Source organism: Schistocerca piceifrons, chromosome 1 (assembly GCF_021461385.2).
Source record: "Schistocerca piceifrons isolate TAMUIC-IGC-003096 chromosome 1, iqSchPice1.1, whole genome shotgun sequence".
Taxonomy (NCBI): Eukaryota; Metazoa; Arthropoda; class Insecta; order Orthoptera; family Acrididae; genus Schistocerca; species Schistocerca piceifrons.
Genome location: NC_060138.1, coordinates 843996358 through 844015824, shown reverse-complemented (window position 1 = coordinate 844015824; position 19467 = coordinate 843996358). Strand labels below are relative to the sequence as shown.

The following is a 19467-nucleotide window of genomic DNA, read 5'->3' as shown; positions in this document are numbered from 1 at the left end:
GTTATCATTTTCCCTTTGATTGCTTCAGTACATAATTCTCTGAACCTATTCTGTAATCATTGTACATCATTTCTTCCTTTCCAGATGTTAAATGTGAGTTTTAGAGACCACCTGTGGTCCATGAAAAGAATATCTGTTTGCCATGAGCATAAAATTCCATTTTCCAAGAGTTGATTCTTAATTAGTTCTGTCTCATAGACATGTATTCCCACTACTCTCATGATAACATCTTTTAACAATACCTTCGATACTACCTAGGAGAAAGGAGATATCTTGAATCCTCTCCCTCCTTACAATGAAGGTTTATCTCAATGAAAACTACATATATTGTAGCAAACCAAATAAAATAACATTAACCTAGGTACCCAAATATGAAGTTAAACACATATAACCCAATACTTATTACTTATCCCTAGACCTAAGTCCACAGAGTACATTCTGTACTAGTATCATTCTGCATCATAACTTATTCTCCTGTGGTAACGGTGATGTTACTTGCAGTAATGGATCAATGGTACCCTTAAATGGCTTTATTCAACTAACATGCACTATCGACATTTTTATCAGCAAATGTCAACAAAAACTACATATGCTGTAGCAAACCAAATAAAATAACATTAACCTAGCTGACCAAATATAAACACATATAACCCAATACTTATTACTTATCCCTAGACCTAAGTCCACAGAGTGCATTCTGTACTAGTATCATTCTGCATGGTAACTTATACTCCTGTGGTAACGGTGATGGTATTTGCAGTAGTGGAACAATTGTACCCTTAAGCGGCTTTATTCAACTAACATGCACTATTGACATTTTTATCAGCAAATGTAACTGTACACTGACTGCTGTAGTCATCTCCTCTAACTGATATGGTCTTAGTTTTACCCTTTGGGGTACAAGGGTTCACCAGTATGACTAATTACCCTGCACTGTATTGAAGTAACTTACTTGTACCTTGTACAATGAATTCCTGAAGCTCCAATGCTTTTGTATTAGCACATTTTACATGTTGCTATATCTCTTTCAACATTTTTGCGAATTGCTTCACTTGTTCATCATGTGGCTCTAACTTTGGCTGGATTCCATCAGAATGTGAAAGCATCTTTTGCCCATCTACTACTTTGCATTGTGAAAGACCTATTCCTGAGTGGATTTTAGAGTTGTACAGATTACTACATATTTTAGATACATATCTCAGTCTAAATGTTGGCTATTCATGTAATAACTTAACATTTTTGCTATGGTATGGTGGACTCACTCTGTACAACTATTTGCTTATGGAAGAAATGATCTAGCAGATTTCTTCACTTTTAACAGGCAACATAACTGCTTCTTTAGATCAGACATAAAATTAGTTCCTTAATCAGTGATTATAGTTTCTTTTACTCCAAGTTTAAGTACCTAATTGTTAACCATGACTTCAGCTACAATGCTCACTTTATGCTCTGTTTTCACCATCATTACTAGGTATCTTGAAAAATGGTCAATCATAGTTAGAACATACTTATTTCCTACTAAACTCTTATTAAATGGTCCTTGAATCTTAATTCTTGCCTTTTGAAATGATTACTCTAATCCTGATAACCTTTGTAACTGTATTCTCTGGCAACTCAAGTCCTTTCATTCAGCGCATGGGACACAATTTCTAATTTATTACTCCACATCACCATTTCAAGTTCTCCTCCAAAACCTCTCTGCAATTTGTCTGTCACCAGCTCTTTTACCTCCATGTCCAGACACTGCTTGGTCATGTGATTATTGTAACACTTTGCTTTGGAGTGCTGCAGGAAAGACAACATGCAGTCTGCTTGTTGACATAAACATTGAAACTTCACACATAAGAAACTGGTTGCTCTATAATTGGCATTCTTTGTCCATTGCTTCTGCCTTCTTCCAGTCTGTTGGTCTTAATCCAGATACTTGTAACACTGCAGTTTTCCACTTGTGAGTGGTTCACACGGCACTTGTGAGAAGGATCATAGAGAAACTCACTTAACCTGAATCACCATGTTGTTATTTGACCTAAAGGGTCTTTAGTTTGATGATAATCACTCCTTAAATCTATTGTGGAACAGAATTTACATGGTTCCATGTTATCAAAAGTTTCAGTTCTTTTAGGAACTGGATATGCATCAGTTACTGTAAATCCATTTAAACATTTGTAATTACAACATAACTGATATTTTTTTGTTCCATCAAGTGACTTTTCCGATCGAGTTACTATACTTGCTGACCATGTTGCTGTGTTCATTATGCATCCTTCAAGCTGTTGATCAACAAACTATTCTTTCGATGTCTGGAGGCCCTTCAGTAACCTTTGGAATCGACACAAACAGATGGGAGGCACGGGCTAGAATGAGACCAGAGTGGTGTGATGAAATATCATCTGGAATGTCGAAGCATGATGAAGGCTTGTTAGACAGATTAAGGCAGAAAAAGCTTCGCAACGCTACCACTGCTCCTGCCTCAGCAGCCACATACACTTGTGATAGTTGCGGCAAGAGATGCTGTGCTGCCATTGGCTTGACAAGTCATATGAAAAAATGCAACCCATAAACACAAAGACACTGCAACAATCATCTACCAAGATGTTGTGGCCAATATATATATCCCCTATTGCATGCAATCTGTAGCCCACAGTTTTCAGTCTCCTCTTATCTATGAGATCAAGACTGACAACCAATTCATGTGCCCCATATCCACTAGAAATTTATACTTTTCACTATTCATCCATGCTACCATTCAACAATCTGTATCTGTGTACATTTTTACTGTACTGCAGTTCATTGGTAATGCCTGTGGTTCTGTCAGTGTGATCATGTGATGTATCTGACCCCAGGAATGTGTCAATAAAGTTTCCCCTTCCTGGGACAATGAATTCACGGTGTTCTTATTTCAATTTCCAGGAGTGTAGATAAAAAATCTACACATGAAGCAGTGGCAGGAGAACACACATATAAAAATGGTTTTATGTTTACAAGCTTTCAGAGCCACTGGCTTCTTCTTCCAGCAGATAAGCTCGAAGGGAAGGAATAGGAGTGAAGGAAAAGACTGGAGAGGTTTAGAAAAAGGGTTAGATTTTGGAAAAGCCAGAACCCCAGGTCAGGGGTGACTCTCAGGACAGGACGAGCAGGAGCTTCACCTGAACTGGGGTTCTAAGTGACTTTTCTGAGCTCTATTCCTTTTGCTAAACATCTCCAGTACTTTCCCTTCACCCCTCTTCCTTCCCTTCAACCCTTTTGCCAGAAGAGGGAGCCATTGGCTCTCAAAGCTTACATTTTTTATCCATCCAATTACATTATACTGTCAAAAACTGATTATTTCCATTGTTAAATTTTACAATATGTCAGAACAAAGTGCCCTTCCAATGATTACACTTAAATTAAGATAAATCACTGGCTCACCTGGCCTACTAAGAGTAGCTTTACAGTCTTTAAGTCCTATTCTGGATATGGTAAAAACTAAAATTTTCCACTTAGAACAACTGCAATGTGTCTTTCTGACTCATCCTAAGGAGCATTACAGATCAGAACCACTTCCAGAATCATTACGCTCCGTATAGTTGGTCAGTATTGCTTGCTCTCCAATTCAAATTGGTGCTGGGCTTGAGCACTTGTGACATACAATTTGTAGAGGTCGCCCACTTCTGGGCTAGAAACCTCTACTGGTTCATCTTTTCATATCAAGCTTTTAAAGTATTTTCAATTTATCAGCTCTCATGAGGTGAGATAAGATACCATATTTGGTCTGCTGTTTAGGAATTCTTCCCAACTTAACAAACATTTTTTAGAATTCCTCTTATGCACAGAGGAGGAGGGGAGGGGGGGGGCTGAGGGAGGCAACTTCTACCAATTAATCATGGTATGAGGGCACTCTTCAACTTATTTTTTGGTACTTTCTTCAAAAAGCATTCTGAATCATGTGAGGTATAACAGTTGATGTCTAGGTGAAAATATTATGACATAGGTAACTTATTTCAACTAAATGACAATGTTTTTATATTTTCCTTTTATATTATTTTATTTGTTATTTATAATTTTATTTTGGCATATTTGTATGTTTTGCTCCTTCTATCTAAATGTCACTCTGTTTCAAAACATACATTATAAAAATGATTTCCATGCAGGTAGGACTGGCAGTGTGTGAGGGTCACTGAAATTTATTTTGATCCACTGAATAATGCCGAAAATTTGTCTTCAGTATCATTTGAAATTGTAAAAATGATAATTTGATTCAAAAGACACTGTAGGCATTATCTGATGCCATAAGAATGATAAAAGAACCTTCTGCAGCTGACATTTGGCAGTTTTTCAGTGAGTTACAACAGTTCTAGCAAAGTGATGGGAGTGTCAGCAGGTGGTTTGGTCTTACAGCTTCAGATGAGACGTGGCACTGTGTACATTTGAGTCTCAAGGAGTATAATGGGAATGCAGAGGGCAGGAATACTGAAGTGGAGAAAATACATGTTTAATTTTTTTGTGGGAGACAACTAATAATAGGCAAACATTATTCAGTTTTTGCTTGTTCTTTCAATCCTCATCATTATCTTAAAAACCAAATGAAGCTTGGACCTGCAACTTGGACTAAACAATGACTACAAGACAATTATTTATGTTGATGAAAGTCATGTATTTGAGGAATTTTGAAAATGGGTCTCAAAATGCTAGGCCACATATTAAATGTAGGCACAGCTCACAGTCTGATATTGTTTCATACCTTGAAAACCCAAAAATCTTACTCCTTTCTCTGTACAGAGTACTACAGAATGTACGTTTTTGTAGTTGCAGTGGCTACTGAAGTCACATAACTTTCAAAATAGATCTATATATTAGCTAATACAGAACTTCCCATTAAACATAATGTATGTTTCTTGAACATTTTATTCTCTCTAAACATACACTGAAAAAAATTGATATCTTTTGTAGGTCATTTAGTACAATAAGTCAACCCACTGAAAACAACGAACATTTTGGCTCTCTTTTCAATAAAATATGAAGAAAAATGATTTCAAATATAATTATTGTCTCACATTCCATGTAAATACTACGATTTTTCTACATTTAATAGTCACAGATGAAACTTTATCAGAAGATTTAACTAATCTAAGCGTCTCTAAAATGATTTACTACAGAGTAAATGAATGCATAAAACGGAAGTCATTCCACTTACTTTATGTGCGAGATACCTTGAATCCTCAGAAAAAATAATCTGAGTGATTTTTGATGTGGAATGTTGCTGGCAAGACTCTTGGAGAGGTGCCAAAACTGAAGTATCAAGAAACCAGAGTGAGCCATTGTCAAGACCACATGCAAGAAAGAGGCCTGGCATAAACAGAGATAAAATAATTATTGATATTTTCAAAGATTTAATTAAATAATAATCAGTATAAAGCCTCTTCATAATTAGAATAAGTTTGTACTGTTTTAACTTGGACATCTAAGAAGATTATAATTTGAAACTCATTTTCCTTTTGTGCATAATATCACACGTTTGGGCAGATGTCCTTTTTTTATCTGACACTTTTTGTTTCAAGATATGGCTTCAAAGACATTCTTATATATGCCACAAAATATTCATATAATTTTTTTTCAAACATTAGTCACACTGTAACAGTGGAAAAAAGGTTTTTAATGCTTAAAGTCTGACTCACCTGATGGTGCATATTGTAAAGCTGTGATAGCAGAGATGATACTCATATTATCAGATGTAAATCTTTTACTTTTTAAACATTCTTTGGTTCTGTGATTCCAAAGGAAAAGCTGCCCACAGGAATTCCCAATGCACAAATGTGTTCTGAAAAAGTACTGATATTGTAGTAACTATAAGATACGAAAGAATGAGACACACAATAATTTCAAAATATTTAAACCAGTTTCAGTACATGAAGTCAAAATAGAACCATGGGGAATTCATAAATTTGTCAGCAATCTCTCCTTTGTGATGAAGGAAATACACTTCACATGATCTGCTATTGTCATCTGTGAAAGTCATAAATAATCTCACACCAACTTAAGATGTTTTCCTCATTGACCCACACTCATCAGATGACAAAATTACATTATGTCAAGCTGGATACATCAGAGAACTCTTAATGACTGATCACAAGTCAATAAGGATTCAAATGACAACTGGAAGCAAGTTTGACTTAACAGCCATCACCATAGAAGACCGCACTTATCATCCACACAGGGCATTGTTTGGAGCTCTGATGTAAAAGGCTGTGTCCACATGACCTGGCATACCTTATACATTTGAAGAGTTAAGCCAATGAAATAACAGTCATAATATTGTTCACTGGAATGCTGCTAATCAAACACTGCAATATCTCAAGGGACTGATTAACAGGAAAACATTACTCTTCACCGAGCGAGGTGGCGCAGTGGTTAGCACACTGGACTCGCATTCGGGAGGACGATGGTTCAATCCCATCTCCGGCCATCCTGATTTAGGTTTTCCATGATTTCCCTAAATCATTTCAGGCGAATGCCGAGATGGTTCCTTTGAAAGGGCACGGCCGATTTCGTTCCCAATCCTTCCCTAACCTGAGCTTGCGCTCCGTCTCGAATGACCTCGTTGTTGATGGGACGTTAAACACTAACCACCACCACCACCATTACTCTTATCTGTTTTGGCCTGATGCAGCAACAACGATTCAATAGAAAACAAACTTCTGATGCAAATGTTTTATTAACAATGATGTATTTCATGCAGTTAGCACATCTTCAGATTATCTCTAATAGGTAACAACATCTTGTTACATAACAGTTTATTCACAAACCTATCTAGCACTGATTGATAGGATAGCTCAACTAAATGTGTGAAGTAAAATGACTGACTTGCCTTAAAGAGTGAAGACCATATTCATTGATACAATGTCATTAAATCACAAACCACATTCATCAAGTATGGACATAGGGAAGCCTGAAATGACAAGTGAAAAACCTCTGAGTTGAGGACATAAAATTAACACTACTAACAAATTAAATCCATACAAGCACAGAATTAGGCATCAAAAAAGGAAGTCACGAAACTGTGGCAATATGCAGTGCAAATATATGTTAGCAATCACAGCGATGTATTACAGCGGTGACCAATAATTGGTCTAGCCAATGTATATGCTGAAGCAAGTGGGCAGCAAGAAGATTGAAGTGAAAACAAAAATTGATGATCTGATAGGCACTGATAGAAAATAGGAGCATAAATAAAGTAAATATAAATGAACTAATGATAACACTGAAAATAACTATTTCAGTGAAGTGGCAATATTAAGATGGACCAAAATGTCAGTCTACATAAACAGGAAGAAGGAGGAAAGGAGGTAGGGGAGGTGTGAGAGGGAAAAGGATGGGAGATGGTAAACATATGGAGGGAAGTAGGTGGGGAGGAACAAGGTAAAAAACACAAAGTTTTAAAAAAATTGTGGGATAATGGAAAACCAAACATGAGGCCATACTGGTAGGAGGCAAGTGCAGCAAAAGTGAGAAGCAGACACAACTATCATGAAAGAGGAAGAAAGGAAACTACCTACATTTTGACAAGGCTGACATCATGGTATCACAGAAAATTTGGTTTTAAGTGACCAGTTGATTATTAAGGCTTAAGTTTCCTGATTGCTTGAGAAATTTGGTTACACCCAACCCTTTTAAAAGGGTTAATGTTTCTCACCTAGCTACTACATGTATGTTCTGGAGAGAATCAAGTGTTGGTTCACAATAGCCACTAGCACTAAGATGTCCGGTGAAAGAACAGTTAATTTTTAAAGCACCATCTTTAGTGAGAATGTGCTCCTGAAATCATATCTTCACTTTGTGACCAGTTTGTCCCATATATGTATGAGTGAAGTTGTTGCAAGTTAAGTCTATAGGCTCCTGAGTTGGAAAACAAATACTTGACTGGCAGTTTAATGTGAGCAAGTTGGTACTGGATTCAATCATGGATAGAAATAGAGACTTTAACACCATGGCCTTTAAGGAGGTTGGCAAGTATGTAAAGTATGCCACTGATAAAAGGTAGGGTGATGTAGATGCAATCAGAAGGAGTTCTCAAGTATTAGTTGTGTTATCCATATTAGTTGACTTCAAGTAAAATATGTTATCTGTTAAATTCTGACTGTAACCATTGGATTGAGTGATGTATTGTAAGTTAACTAATTTGCACTCTGAAGAATTAGGGCTTAAAGTTGTGTAGAGCTCCAGATCAATTATTGATGAGAGACAGCTATGTTTATGTGTACTAGCATAATAGGACAATGTGTGTATGGTGGCACCAAGTTTACAGAAAATGTTTAGCAGAATGTGGCCCTCTACCAACCTGAGGTTTTAAATCAAGGTAATTGAGTAGTTGATTAGATGCCACAACTTCATGTGTAAAAGTCAATTTGGGGTGCAGATGACAAAACTCTTCTGAAGGTAGGCTCATGTTTGGAACTGGGCAGTCAAAAATAATGAAAAAAGTCGTTGTTGTATCTACAACAAAAAAAAGCATTTCCTCATTGAGAGAGGTTGTTGCATAAAGTATTTATTATCTAGGCTATTAACAGAAATGTCCACAAAACAACCAGATAAGCAATTCCACATTTTGTTTGTATAAACGGTTGTTAAAGGAAAAATAGTTTTATGAAGGAATAATTCTGATGATTGCTACAAGCTCATGAATTCTGCCTTGAATAAGTGACCTACTGTTAATCAGATTATCAGCAATGCTGCTAACGGTTTCAACAACAGGTATATTTGTATATAAATTCTTCTCATCAGGTGAATGTAAAGTACAAGACAGTGGGACTGTTTAGCCTCAAAGCCTATTAATGAAAAATTTCCTGTGTCGCACTGATAAACTGCTGTCATGACCAAAGAATTGTGGTAACACTTGTAAAATTAATTTAGCAAAGAATTTTGCTGGATTACTAATGCAATTAACAATTGGGAATAAAGAGAAATTCAGTTTATTTGTCTTTATCTTAGTTGTGAGTAATGGAGCTTTGGGATTCATTATTTTAAGCATCTGCTGATTTACAGCAGTAAAATGTTACTGCAAGCAAGGATACAATTTTGCAATTCTCTGTTGAAAATTTGAGTTGGATCACATTCCACAGGTTTTATATCATTATCATTAAACAACTGCTCAATTTGGGATTTATAAATAACAACTGCTGTGTTGCCTTTACATGCCCTCACTGTGTCATTCTGCTCCTTAAGCTCCTTATTGATTGATTTCAGAACTAAATTTTCACTATTGACATTGTTCGAATTAAGAAATATTCTCAATCAAACCACTGTATTTGCAAACTAATTTGAGCATACTCATATTATCATCAAATGCAGGATCTAGTGCCAGCTTAAAATCTACAGTTAGAACAGTGGCACATTTGTGATTCATTACTGCTTTGATGTTATCTTTTAAGTCCTTATTCAGAAGGGCATTGTGCTGATGATTAAATGTAAATCAGCTGATCCCTCTTTGGCACAAGTGAAAACATCACTCTTAGCTGGTTAACAGGCACACCAAATTTTCTATGATACCATGTTGTCAGCTTTTTCGTTCTTATTTTTGTGAGACTGCCGGGTCTGCTCCATACTTTCGTTGACCTTAGTCTTCTACCACTGTAGCTTCCTGTTTTGTTCTCCCATTACCTTAAAATTTTCTTAAGCCTTTGTGTTTCTTACCTTTGTCATCAATGGAAAAAAATAGTGAAAAACTTGAAAAGTCGATAGCTTCAGAATCAAATCTCACTAGAGAAGAGCTTAATGTGCAAATTTCCAATGTTAAAAAAGACTTAGTTGGTGCATTTTCTCAATTGAAAGCTATAGATGAACATCTGAAAAAAGCAGAGAGGAGGGTAGAGGCTTCAGAGTCTAAAATACAATCTTTAGAGACAAAAATAGGGGAAGCAGACAAGGATCTCAGATCTGAGATAGGTGTTGTTGAAGTTAGATGTAAAGGTGCTGTTGGAGACACTAGTAAACAAACTGTAACCTTTATAAATAAGTTAAATGAAAAAATAGACAGTGTTGCCTAAAATGTAGATGAAAAAATTCAGATGACAGCTGAGATGACAGACTCAAATGTGTCAGATTTATGTAGTGATGTCATTATTATCAAAAAACAAGCACGGCAGTAATAAAATGGGACTTATCTAAAATCATTCTGTAATTAGCAAACCCAAGCTATCCCATTATTCCACTAAAGTGTTTCCCCGGTGACAAGAATTTTCATCCAGTTGATCTTATACAACATTGCCATGACAGTTTTCTCCCTGTTATGAGTGACGAATTAAAAATTAAGTTTATTAAAAGATCGTTAGAAGGAGAAGCCTTGTCATTGGCAAACCAACTTGACTGTAGCAATTTATCCATAGATGAATTTGAAAAGTGTTTCTTGAAAAAGTTTTGGTCTGACACTGAACAGGCAAGGATAAAGAGTGAGTTTTTGAATGGTTCCAATGTACAGGGAGCAGAGAGGGGGTATGAAAGGGTTTTACAAAGACCAGATCATTAAACTTGCACACTTAGACCAACAATTTGATGAATTAACTCAAATAGATGTACTTAAGAGAAGGCTACCAGAAATAATTCAAATGGAGTTAGTTAAGAGCCAGATGATTCTGTAGACTAGTTTCTAAAATATGTGGAAAACTTGTACACGGCCTATAATGGGTTTGGCCAACATAGTACTGATTTCAGGAGGCCAAACTGGAGTAACCACAATCATGATAGATATAACAATAATGGCGAAAATTTTAACCAAGGACATAACAACACCCTGGGAAGGAAGGACAGGAATCCAATTAAGTTTAGAAATTATCAGTATGTGGGACCAAACCATAGGAACCAACAGGTTCATAATAGAAATTCTGGGAAGAGAAGTGGTGACAGGGATTTTGAAAATAGAGGTGGACAGTGGACAAATAATAACCAGTCTCCTCACACACCCCCCCTCCCCACTACGCCCCCCCCCCCCCCCCCACACACACACATGAGAGAGGTAATGATAGTAGAGGTGATAGGCTAAACTGAAACCCTCTCCATTGGCGGAAACATTGGTGAACAGTCATTTTTGGCAGTAAACAGAAACATAAAACTTATGCAACACTGATTATGTAAAATCCAGAGAGTCAACACCTATTTCACTATTTTCTGAGCACAAAAGTAATGCAGGAGGATGTTTTTCTGTTTGTAGTCAAAGATTTTCAATTATACCAATATGGTAAGGTAATTGAATTTTACAAAATGTACAAGTATATCAAATTATATTGAACACCCTGAGTAACCAGTAAACATATAAGGGTAAAATTGCAGGAGTAATGAGACTAGTACACAGTGTATACATGATTTTCGGTAAATTTTTGAGTTAGTATATGGTATATATAGCTATTAGTGGAATAGCACACCTGAAATATTTAGTGTCTTGCACTAGTTTCCAAAGTGTTTGTATAATGTGACAAGTGAAAGTACAGTTGCCCAGTGAAATGTATTTGAAAGTAATGAAGTGATTGTAGGGAGTGCTACCTTTCTGATATTTAAGTTGAAGTAATTTGAGTAATGAGTTGTGCAGGCAATGCAATGATTACATACAGTAAAGTAATAAAATAGGAAAATAGTGTAATTTCTGTTTCTATCATTAGAGAAAAGCTGTACCAGTTGTGAGGCCAGCTGCTATGTGATATATTTTGTTAGGTTGATTTATTGTGTAATATCAAGCAGGTGATTTTTCTTAGGAGATTATTATTATGGAGTATGTAGTGGAGTAATGAGGTGATATTATGAGGACATGAGGTGGAGTTATTATGTTGATGCACTAGGAGATATTTGATGTATTTAATGAAGTATTGATGTAATGCTGAGACTGTAACTAGGTAGGGACTGGTTAGGGAAACTGTCTTTTCTTACTGTGGAGAAAGTTTATGAAAACACACATAGTCAGCAAGTTTTGTAACGCAAGTTGTTTTCGATTTGAAGTAACATATGCAAGTAAATACTCAATTATATTTATGCAGAAAGGTTAATTCTACGTGAAGTATGACATCTTTTGTGATTAGGCAACATGTCAGTAATATGCGCAGTGAAAAGTGATTAAGCATCTTGTTGGTAATTAATGTGAAGAACGTGACACTTGAAAATAGGAAGTAAACTGGAGAATCTTTTTAGTGAATTAACAACTATATCTATGCACCACTACATACTTGTATACTGTTGAAAGGTAATGAGAAGTTAAAACTGTTTATTTCTGGATTTATGAAATTTTTTATACTTGCACTGAACTACATAAGGTAAGTCAGGACGACACATCTGAACACTTGATGGTTGATGTATTCAGTACTCAAAAGGTTTTATAAATTAAACCACTTATTGTATCAGACTATATACTTGAAACATAGAACTGTTTCTGAAAATCTAATGAGAGGTGGGAGTTATTTTGTTACTTTTCTGAAAATATATTGAGATTTAAAACATTGTACCCCAGATGGGAGACTTTATACTGAATTTGTTTTGTGCTTGATGTGCACCAAGTGTTACAACCATACAGTGACTTACTGAAACATGTAATGATCAACATTTATCTGTACAGAAGTTCTAGTTTTTAAGTGTCTCAACACAATCATATCCCCCACAATGACTTCTAAATATCTTAGTGTTATTACATATTTTCTTTGATGTTTTGTTATTTATGTAACCAACTATGAGTATGGGGGTGATTCTTGAATGATACTAACAGGTACAAGACTACTTTGACTTTGAATACTATACCCATACCCCATAAATACTGCATAAAATTTTATCATTTTTGTAAAGACCTTGAAGATACTGTCTGATAACTAGTAAAATATGTAAACTAATCTTTGTCTTTGAACTACCTGTACACAGTGCAGAAGGCACCATGAAATTTCATGTAGATGTCCTTATCTTCTTCAAAGTGCGTAAAATATATCAGGAGAATTATTGGAATCTGTGGGCACTTGTTTCCCAAACTTTGATACATAATACCATATGTGTATAGTATATAATTTTGTGTATTACCTAAGTAGACATTTTCCAGTTCTATCTAGTTTTAAGTTAATTTTCAACCAATAATGGTACGTAAATTGCAGACAACCCCATGATCTAGGGAGGACATTTTCATTTTTGTGCTTAAAGTGTTAGTTACATCACAGGGAGTACATATAAATATGTTATTTCATTGATGTTGTATAGTATCTTAAAAAATGAACTGAACGAAATTGATAGTGAACTTGGCTGTGTGTTTGTTTAAACATACTACATGGTATCCTCAAATGAACTTGAACTTAAATTCTCATAAAGAACTTTTAGTTATGTGATAGATTTTACCGTATGGTATCCCCAATTGAAATTGTGCCATGTAAGCACACCAGACGTATATCTGAACTACTATACACATAATCTAGCATCCTGGAACTGAGTAGTGCTTACGTAGCACACAGAACTTTATCAAATGCCTTGACATTTTACTAGTGTCTATGCTGTACACAGTATTTCATGAACCGTATTTACTCAAATCTAAGCCGCACTTTTTTTCCACCTTTTGTAGTCCAAAAAACTGCCTGCAGCTTAGAATCGAGTGCAGAGTAAACGGAAGTTCTGAAAAATGTTGGTAGGTGCCGCCTCAACTAACTTCTGCCGTCAAATATATGTAGCGCTACACAGGCATGCTTTGCAGGCGCAAAGATAAATACTGGCACCAAAACCTCTGCGTCAGTAAATAAATTAAAAGGTAGAAGAATGTAAACATTATGCCATGTATTCTTTCGTGTTTGCTGCTATCTCATTAAATCGTGTCTGCCTAATAAACTACGAAACTAGAGTGAGACAACAGCAAACACGGAAGAATATACGTATCACGTCACGTTTATATTTGTATTATTCTTATGCTGTATAGTGATATAGTCAGAAATGAAGCACGGCGACTGACTAGATTTTTAAATCTAAGATGACTCTAATTTCTGTGCAGACTGTAATGTACTAAAGAGGCGTCTGCAAAGATTTTCAAACAGAGAAAAATTTTTGCTTAACTCTCGTTCAGAACATCTTTAATATGTAGTCTATTATTTGGTTCTTGTTGATCATTATCAAAGAAAGCGGTTGTGTAAGTAACAACAAATACCAGTCTCTTTCCATTGTTTTGCTTATGAGACAATTCCTCTCTTTTTTTAATTGTAAGTGGCAGTAGCGCGCACAAAAGAAAGCCATGCCGCGAGTGGTGACAGGTCGTAAATACTCATTATCATGATGCGAGAAACAACCCATGACACAGTACAATAATGCATTTTTAGCTTAAGGTGACGTAAACACCTATAACAAAGAGAACGGCACTCATCAGATCAAAGCAAAATAAGCAATCGATTCAAATCAGACGAAGCACGTGAAAAAGGAAGGGTATCCATAGAAATACGGACGGAGCGCCTGACACATAGCAATGGCTACTTGGTAAAGCTTAAATGTTAAACTTACGTCTCGAACCAAACTACTGTAGCTGTATCTTCATCCATTCGACCTACACTGTGTCTCGTGTTACAATGGACCAACTTTGTTTCGATTTGGAGGTGCGGTCTAAAACTTTCCTCTTCCCTTGAATTTCGAGTCTCAAATTTCAGGTGTGGCTTAGATTTGAGTGCGGCTTAGATTCGAGTAAATACGGTATTGACAATATAAAATGGTACTGTAAGCCATGGTAGTGTCAAAAAGGCACAGAGGACTTGCTTCTGAGGTATGGTATCGCATTTTTCAGTAGAGAAATTGGTATTCTAATCTACAATATTGCAAGTGGTATCATATTTTATAGTTATGATGAAAGTAACAGAAAAGATTGTTTTCAAAATAGTGTTACTTTTTCAAAAATTGAATGACTTTAGGAAGTTAAGTGCATAAGAGAACAAATCGCTCATCTTATTATTTTCTTCATCCAAGTCCAAATTTACTGAGTGTTGGGTGTTAGTTTTAGTCTTGTTACCCCTAATACATTAATATTTGCTTTACAATTTTGACTTAGTATAAGTATTTTTTCTTTAATATTGCTAATTAGTATCTGTACAAAATTCAACAGCATACCTACATATGACAAAAATCTAAAATATTTTTTGTGAGAAGTAACCTTTTTCTTCAATTTTTTTTCTTTTTACCAGCCTTCAACTATTCAGACTTCAGAAGCTTACAATGATATTTTGAAAGCACCTGCCTTACTGCAGGTTCTTCTTTTAAAATCTGTAAACATCGTGCACGCCTGCAAGACTTTCTCCCACAGTGGAGTGTGAGCGAAACTCTCAGGGAGTGTGTAACGTGCAATAAGCCATTTATACCATGTATATTCTCAAATTTATAATCTTATCCTTTTTTCAATATTATTTCAAATGTTTTAAACTCTGACTGTATAATATGTCATGCTAACACAATTAACCCTTGTGATAAAAATAATCATATACGTTATCATAATTGTCCTATTGTATTGTTTATAATGGTACAGCCTTCTACACGACTCACACGAAATGTCACATACCACCTTTTTTTCTACGCATCTGGATAGTTATCAGACAATCCAGTGGTTCCTAAGGCCTTGTATGTGCAGGGTGTATGCGTGGACGAGGAAAAAAAATTCCCGGATTTCTCCCGGATTTCCCAGTTAAAAATACACTTCCTCCGGGATGAAAATACATTTTCTCCATGTTAAGTAACAGTATACTTTTCCTCAGAACTGTTAAACTTATCAGTCCTTTCAATGGTAGTGGTTTTATACACTGGCGTAGAATTTCCCAGCACTTTAAAAAACGAAGCTCAGGGGAGAAAACACATTTTGGAAAGATGTCTGATATGCAGTAACACGTACACTGCATATTTTTGTATTACGAAAGTATAAATTCGAATTCCACCAAACACCACATGTTACTTTCCGAAAGATTGAGTCAAGATTGCGATGCGCTTTTGTAAGTCACTTGTAGCTCATGTCAAGGGATCTCGCCAGTCGATGACAGCAGATATTCAGAGCATAGGTTCAAATGGCTCTGAGCACTATGGGACTCAACATCTTAGGTCATAAGTCCCCTAGAACTTAGAACTACTTAAACCTAACTAACCTAAGGACATCACACACACCCATGCCCGAGGCAGGATACGAACCTGCGACCGTAGCAACCTCACGGTTCCGGACTGCAGCGCCAGAACCGCACGGCCATCAGAGCATAGGATATGTGATGTAGTCAGTCAATAGCAACATCACTGTTATGAAGCACGAACACAAATAGGAAAAGGTAATGGTTTAAATTAATATACATAGTATAGCTACAAGAAAAGCAAAGCTTTCACATATAATATTCGTCTCTAAGGTTAATAAGCTGCAAGAGAAGCTATGCTGTCACACAAAGTTGATCTTTTTTGGGCGAGTTACACTTTTAGATCACACAAATGTGCCAGTAAAATTTTTAACAATGACATAAATGTCTGATGTTTTGGGCTCAAAAATATTCTAAATGGTCATCCTCAAAGATCTGATTTTTGAATGAGAGTCAAATGCTCTGCGATTTTAGAAATGCATCGGACATTCAAGCACAGAGTTCATCTTGCGAAATAGAAAATTTACTTTGAAAGTAACACTTTTCAAACAACTATTCAGAATATTTTCCCGCAACCTGTTAGAAATAGATTCGTTTCAGCAGCTGCCAGAGAGCGCCAGGTAACAGGGGTCGCCACACTTGCGCAGCTACGATGACACAGGAAGTCTGTACATTGGTACGTATAAAACATTAAAAGATCTTGCATTATGTCATAAAAGAAACAAGACATGGGAATTTTGTGAACCATACTAAAATGCCTAATTTGGCTTAAAGCGCACATTCATATGTCCAGATTCAGATGTAAATTTTCTTCGAGTACCAGTACTGTACTATCTCATGTTTGGTTCTTTATTATGGCATAATGCCATACATGCTAGAAGATGAAAACATGAACTTTAAATGCTGCGAACAGTTGAAACTAGCCAATAGTGCTGAATTAAACATTTCGTTTCAAATAAATTGGCTGCAACAAACCGACAAAAATAACTGCACTGTTCTGCAAGGTGATTAACGCTTGACTGTCAAAAAGGTGGAAACAAAATACAATCTGAAACTAATAACATATTTTACCCTTGTGTAATTACATGAATGTATTTTAATTCACTTGATAGCTCCCGGTCATAGAAATCCATTTTGTTTTCATTTGATGTGAGAGCAATAAATGAAGAGGAAACAGCAAAATCACTTAACGTAAACACGGGTCACGTGGAGACTACCACCTCCCACTACAACTCAGATTGCTCTGTGCATCAGCCCTGGATCTACAATATTTCCAGACCAGGGCAATATTAGATAGTGGTACTCCCCTCCCTCGAGCAGTTGAGGTAGCACGCCAAAAATTAAAAAAATCGACTTTTCAAAGATATCTTCATATTAAGCACTCATCTTTCTGACGAGTCTGTTACATAAAACGTATTTGTTTGAGGGAATGTAATACATGTTATTTGGTCTTATGTGTGCCAAAGGGCAGTGCCACACGTCTTCACACAGCATTCTTCCATCAAACGTCTCTGCATTTTGCTCTGTGGAATTCAAATATGCAATATTTTGTAAAGGGACCATCAAACTATATTCAGGCAAGTGGAAATTAAAATGTCCTGTGGTGCCTCTCCTGCTCCCAGTCGGCAAGTTTGACATCCTGCCCCTCTTGCAAAAAATCTTGCAATTAATACTAGATGGGATTATTTATAACCGGCAGAAAAAGAGCTCTTCAGAAAATTTGCAGTCTTTACTGTTTGTTAGCTAATAACTGTTTTGTGTGACATAAAATTAAATATAGGATACATAAAACGAATAAAAACAAGAGACAAGCAAGACAGTACACATTTCTTCAATCCTTAAGTCCTAGCTTTTTTTTCGCTCTAATCTTGCCACAACTTTATATGGTGTACTTTCCTTTCTGGGAAAGAATCTATTACCTGATCAAAGTTTGTCAACATTTTGCTACATGAAAAAACGAAATGTCGTTGTCTAATACTAGAAACTTTGTTAATACAAATAGTACCCAAGACTGGTGTGGTTTCTCGATCTTATTATGTGTATTTTGTCACTGTCTGCTAGATAAAACGAAATAGGCCTGGCTAATATTGCAACAATTGTTACACACACCAAATAAACGAGACTGTTTTGGCATAAACGGTTATTTTTATAACACGACAGAATATAATTCACGGAGTACCAATATCAAATGTCATTAGGCCTACTACAAGCAAAAAGGTTTATGTTAGGAAACAATTTCACATTTCATTCATACTCTCTAGCTTCTGAAGCATGAGATCGAAAAGTAGTAGTACGAAATTTTTATATACACTTTGAATCATCATATTCTTCTGTATTTTGTGTGAGTCCCCTTTTCTTCTCCTTCCTCATTCTAACAGACAATCTTGTCATCACTAACTCTGTAACTATTCCTGCCATTGTCAAAACTTTTTCTCTGGTTAACTTCACTAATTCTGCCACAATCACCGGTTTAGTTATCCCGCATTTATTTTCTGGTTAGGCGTTATTACGTGTTCGTACATGTTTACCGCGTTACTCCCATAACAGAACTTTAGGGGCTGCTAGCTGGGGACTGTATAACTGGTCCTTAGTAGTGTAGCGGTCTAGCCAAAAATTTTCTGTCAAAATTTCATTTCCTTGGATACTCAGAGAAGACAATACATAATCTTTGTTGCCTGTTATTCCTGTTAGTCATTTATTTCCACCCTGGTAGTCTGAATCTATGGAATTTGCTAGTAATTATAATAATGCTGATCATTTGCAAACCCACTCAACCACATAAACAGTGATTGCCATTCACCCATTCGGCTCTATTCACTCAGTTCGTGTAGCCCCGTCCTCTTTTGTCTGCAGGAAAGTTTATTTCTAGATGCAACGGGGATTCTCCTGGCAGAGACATCACGTACACTATGCACGCATTCAAAAATCAACTTACGATTCATTCAGAAATCAACTTAGAAATTGATCAAAAATGTTAAAAAACCAAAAGGGATGTGTTAAAAATCATATGAGTAAATTTGCACTGGATGCTAGGTGCTTTGTGAAACAAGGTCTTTTTCCTCAATAATATGAATTTGCTGTCCCACCCCCCCCCCCTTCCTTGAAACTACCACCTGGGGTAGATACCCCGTTTGCCCTCGCCCCCTACCCCTAGTTCCGGGCCTGTTGCGCATACATGAATCTGGCAGCTTAGGCACACCAGTAAAATTTTTCTGGATAGTATCTGGCTGCTTGCTGCTATTGCTTATACAGCTAACTGTCACACTTCTGTAGCCAGAAGCGGGAGGAGGTACATCTCATATGCGACTCAACTGCACCTGTGCACAAGCTCTCTCGCAACCAATCAAACGAATCTAAGGTAAACAGTTGTGACGTCACGCTCAACGGAGGCAATTTGTTGTTATGAAAC

The 19467-nt window shown here is 36.3% G+C and overlaps 1 protein-coding gene across 1 annotated transcript in view; it reads right to left on the bottom strand.

Moving 5' to 3' along the window:
- Positions 1–563: 563 nt before the first annotated feature.
- The window catches only part of LOC124775682, a 155573-nt gene continuing 136669 nt past the window's right edge, over positions 564–19467 (bottom strand). Inside the window, exons 6-14 of the mRNA XM_047250514.1 lie at positions 5655–5797; positions 5131–5325; positions 4721–4750; positions 3581–3677; positions 3345–3449; positions 2589–2706; positions 2287–2526; positions 803–890; positions 564–592 (exon numbers count right to left, since the gene is read on the bottom strand). Of these exons, the coding sequence (XP_047106470.1) occupies positions 564–592; positions 803–890; positions 2287–2526; positions 2589–2706; positions 3345–3449; positions 3581–3677; positions 4721–4750; positions 5131–5325; positions 5655–5797 (1045 nt within the window). The remainder of the gene's footprint in view (positions 593–802; positions 891–2286; positions 2527–2588; positions 2707–3344; positions 3450–3580; positions 3678–4720; positions 4751–5130; positions 5326–5654; positions 5798–19467) is intronic.